This window comes from Loa loa (assembly GCF_000183805.2).
Source record: "Loa loa unplaced genomic scaffold supercont3.913, whole genome shotgun sequence".
NCBI lineage: Eukaryota > Metazoa > Nematoda > Chromadorea > Rhabditida > Onchocercidae > Loa > Loa loa.
This window is the reverse complement of record NW_018109093.1, coordinates 2,970-7,822: the sequence shown is the minus strand read 5'-3', so window position 1 is coordinate 7,822 and position 4,853 is coordinate 2,970. Positions and strand designations below refer to the sequence as shown.

The window sequence follows — 4,853 nt, the reverse complement described above, 5'->3', positions numbered from 1 at the left end:
AAATATAGTAATTGCGTATTGTGCGACAATTAATGAGTAAGCTATTCGTTTACTGTGAGTATAATAATACAATGGGGATGCTACAACACAAAGCCTATCCACACTGTTCATTAGCAAGCTCCATCCATTCAGAAAAAACATTGTCAGAAGAAAGATTGGCACCTAAAACTTTACCACTCGTTGAATTCGTAGTATCACACAAGCACTAATTTTGTTTATCGATTTACGGTAGCAATCTTAAAATACGGTATTAAATATAGGTAAAAATTTCTAGTTTTTAGTATTTTAATTTGAAATTTTTATTATATCAAAAAATGTTAAGATAAGCGAATAATTTTAGTATGATTTCGAAAAATAAACGGACATTGAGTACGCAGTTGTGATGAGCAACATATTGTTCTTCAGTGGCAGAAACAATCCATCGGTGTATTCCCATCAATACTGCACTTATTCCGGTCAATCCATTGTTCAGAAATACAACTGCGAGAACCAAGTAGGGCTTCCTGAAATACCGGAAGTTATCCATGTGTTATCTGTGTATTGTTAACATACCAGAAGTTTATGAAAAGTTGACCTGAGTGCTTTACGTATCATCACAAGTAGAAAGATCGGAGTGTTGATCAATACCAGCATTGGGCCAATAATTAAATAAGCGTAAAGATGTGCATCATGGTTTGCAACTGATGATGAAGCTATTGTCACGTTTTTCAAATCATCAATTGTTGTTCGGTTTACAGTAACATTCATTGAAATACATGAAAAAATATAGCAGAATTAAAATAAGTAGCAGAGTCTATCTCTTCAGTGTTGCAAGATTTCCGCTATTGATATGCAAAACAAATGATGCCCTAAGTGAAAGTAAACAGATAACATTGATATTTTTCCTGAGAAAGGAGATATCGCGATCAATTAAAATATGAATTCATCAATCAATTCGAATGATTTCAAATTTCCAAAGGTAAATTTCATGAAGCATGAGCATTAATATGCACATAAAGTTCCATTAGTTTTCACCGTAGATCAAAATAAGAAAGAATTCCAGTGATTGATAGCTTATAAAATTTTGTTGCAAAGAATAATCAAATTAACCAAGCATATTGTGATAGAAAAATCATCAACTGCAAAGGTTTTTGTATCTGACATAGCGCTTGTTTATAGTTATCCAATTACTTCACCATACGACATTTAGAGAATAATAAATTTATTAACAACTTATCACCATTTAAATAGCATTAATACTTGCTAGTTCACCGGATAAAATTAATGTAGCTTGTTGCGAAGTATCATTTGAAAATAGCTATTAACGGATTTCTAAAATTTTCACAAATATTTTCAACCACAACCTTGCTTCGAATCAGTTCGCAATTTGGATATTTGTGATTCAGATCAATAGTCTTTTCTTCATTTCTCTTTCTATCTCAAAATATACACAATTATTTTCAATGTTCTTCAATGAAATCAGAATTTTGGTAGCAAAATCTTTCACATTCTAATGCATACTATTGTCATATCAAAAACGTTTCCAACGTCAAAAGAATTTTGTGACAATTTTGTCAGTTAATGAATTTTTAAGGAAAATATCACTGTTACATTACCTACTTATCACTTGGGGCATCATTTGTCTTGTATGTCACCATCGGAAGCCCTATAACACTGATACTTATTTTAATTCTGCCACACTTTTTTCACTGATTTTAATGAATGTTATTGTAAGCAAAACAGCAATTGATGATTTGAGGAACGATATGGATAATGGAACGTTAACGCTGGTGGTTGTGAACCATGATTTGTATATATACGGTTACTTGATTATTGGCCCAATGCTGGTGTTGGTTAACACTCCGATCTTTCTGCTTGTGATGATACGTAAAGCATTCAGGTCAACCGATTCATCTCATAAAGATTATTTCTGACATTATATTTTAATGTTTTGCAATGCACAGATAATATTCTGACAAATTTAGGTATTTCAGAGAACGCTATCTGGTTCTTGCAATTATCTTTCTGAACGGTGGATTAACCGGAATAAGTGCAATACTAATGGGAATGAAACGATGGATTATTTCTGCTGCTGAAGAACTATACATTGCTCATTACGACTGCGTGCTCAATGTCCGTTTATTTTTTGATATCGTGCTGGAATTATTCGCTTATCTTGACATTTTTTGATACAATAAGGAATTTTAAAATAAAATACTAAAAAGTAGAAATTTTCAAGTACATCTACTTCTGTATTTTAAGATTGTAACCGTAAATCTATAGACAAAATTGCTGTTGATATGGTACTACGAGTTCAACGAGTAGTCAAATTTTAGGTGCCAATCTTTCTTCTATCAATGTTTTTTCTGGATGGATGGGGTTTGCTAATGAACAGCGCGGAAAGGCTCACTGTTGTAGCATTCCCGTTGTTTTATTATACTCACAGTAAACGAATAGCTTACTCATTAATTGTCACACAATACGCAATTACTATAATTGCGATAACTTTTACCGCTATGGAGAGTTTAATTGAACCGATTCGATATGTATCTCATTTCTGTTTGTAAGTTACAATGACCATATTACTGCATCATACAAATGATTCTACTTTCAATTTTTCGATTTTGTCGTATTCCTGCTAATCTAATGCATAATAAATATTGCAGACTGAAGGACGTTTATAACCCTTATTTTTATCTCACTTTAACGTTATTGAGCTCCATTGCTTCATTATTTAGTATTATTCTGATGGTTATTGTTGTCGCCATGTTGAAAAGGTATAGATTTAAAAATAATTATAACTTTCAATATGCAGTCGTGCATCCTTATTCATATCATCCATTGATCGATACGATACAACTTATGATTGTATCACGATGCTCTCCTGTTTTGCTTAAGTTTTATGTCGGTCCGATTTGAAGGTAGTTGGTGAACTGTGCTGGAAAAAAATTAAGAGTGTGTCGACGAAGTCAAGCTTAAATATATATATTGAATTTTAACCATATTTATATTTTTTCCAGGAAGTTCGGTGCTCAGTTCCTTTCAAATACTTCACATAACCGCGATTTGGCATGCTTTCTCGAGAACCAAAAGCGATACACCCATACAGCATTGATCTCCTGTTGTTTTACATTTTGTGTGTTTTTGCTAAATGGTTAAATAATGCATTACTACAAGGAGTTGTAGTAATTAAACCGGCATTGTCACACTTTCAGTGCTAATGAATCCGAGATGTTTTAAATTTTGAACTTTAAGCAGGAATTTTAGTTGGATATAACTTTTACTTCGACATATGTCGGCTTGTTTAATGTCAGAACGATCAGCAAAATTTGAAAGAGATCTAACTGAATCTTTTTTATAGTGACATTTATTGTACTTATTGCTTTTCTCAGTCATAATTTCCAACTTGTACTTTCTTTTTTTGCAGTTCTTGTGGTGGTACCATCAATAGTGCAATGTATTTACATGATGAATCCCAGTATACAATCAGAGATCGTTGTAATGTATTGCACATATTTGTCTCTCTTGAATTCCTTCAATATGGTACTGTTATTCATGTATCGGCAAAAGGATTTTCGGGATGCCGCAACTTATGCTTTCAAATGGCTGTTCTGTAGAAAGAAACATCATATCCACCCAACCATCCCTGTTGGATTTGGATAATGAACAAATGAAACTATTTTTCTGATTGGATGAATTAGCATATCGGAACCTTTTCCATGCAGAAAAATACATTTCCTTGCTACGATGAACTCTCAAAATTATGTTTTATATCTCCAGTGATGTCTTATCAACGTTTTCAATAATTTTCATCAATTTTGAAGGTTTTATTCACAAAATGCGCGTAATATCAACATGTCTCAGTGTTTCTTTTTATTAATTTAAGTTAAATTGGTTTTATTTTGAGTAATGTAAAGATTTCAAAGAGGTCATTTTATTGCATTTTCCCTGGAGTTCGATACATGACCCTCTGTTTGACTAAATCTTACTATTGTTAACTATAATTATCGGTCATTATCACAGGAGGTGATATATTATCAGAAATAATCTAGATAATGATGTAAGAAATAAGAATAAGAACAGTGTGCTGCTTTTATTGTGCTGGGAATTATTTTATGCGAATAGTAGTCAGTTAGATTGAAAACAAAACGGGAAAAATTTCCGACATTATACTACCAGTTGTAAGGAACTTGACTATCGTAATCTTTAACTACATGTAAGACGGTGTTATCCGTATTGCGATTATTCCGTATTTGAAGATAATTTGAATGACGGAAAAGAACAGTAAATGAGTAGTATATTAGCTGCTCGACAATCGAAGTTGACATTTTGAATCTTTTATTGTGCATAACAACAGCGAGCTATTTGCTGATCGCAGTGTGCAATAAAAAGCGGATTGTGTACGACAAATGGCTGCGCTATCGAGAAAGCCCGAAGTATTTTTATCAAATCAAAGGTTTTATAATGCAGATATCTCGAACAACTTGTATAAACCATATCCGTTTATAGTAGTAGGGATATGGTCTATAAAAGTTGTTTAATTTGAATATTTTTTAAATGATTAATTCATTACACGGAAATAATAATAACAGCGTAAATGTTTCGCTCCTAAATAAATCATCTATCCAACTTTCATCTCTCAAATTGGTATGTAAATTTATTTGCAATGTTTAAACTCTCTAATTATCTGCTGTTGATTTGCTATTTTATTTTAGCGGCAATGTCTAGATTGTAAACATAGAAGTCTTTTGTAATGCCGGCAGCGTTCCGCGTTTGAAGATGTCTCAATATATTAACCAAGCTCATTTTCCCACGTCGAATTACTGTAACTAACAAAACTCCCCCTATTATAACCTTCTTCTGGTTCATCAAAC

The 4,853-nt window shown here is 32.5% G+C and overlaps 2 protein-coding genes across 2 annotated transcripts; one reads left to right on the top strand and one right to left on the bottom strand.

The window, feature by feature from the left end:
* Positions 1-376: 376 nt before the first annotated feature.
* LOAG_12674 (hypothetical protein) lies at positions 377-747 on the bottom strand (the record flags this gene model as incomplete). Its single annotated transcript, XM_003148186.2, has 2 exons — positions 377-503; positions 628-747. 2 exons carry the CDS (start codon positions 745-747, stop codon positions 402-404), a joined length of 222 nt encoding a protein of 73 aa, XP_003148234.1. The 3' UTR covers positions 377-401.
* Positions 748-1,697: 950 nt separating this feature from the next.
* Positions 1,698-2,756, top strand: LOAG_12673 (hypothetical protein; the record flags this gene model as incomplete). Its single annotated transcript, XM_003148185.1, has 4 exons — positions 1,698-1,879; positions 1,974-2,112; positions 2,316-2,542; positions 2,646-2,756. Coding segments are annotated over 4 exons (657 nt in total), but the record flags the coding sequence as incomplete, so codon positions are not given.
* Between the last annotated feature and the right edge of the window lie 2,097 nt (positions 2,757-4,853).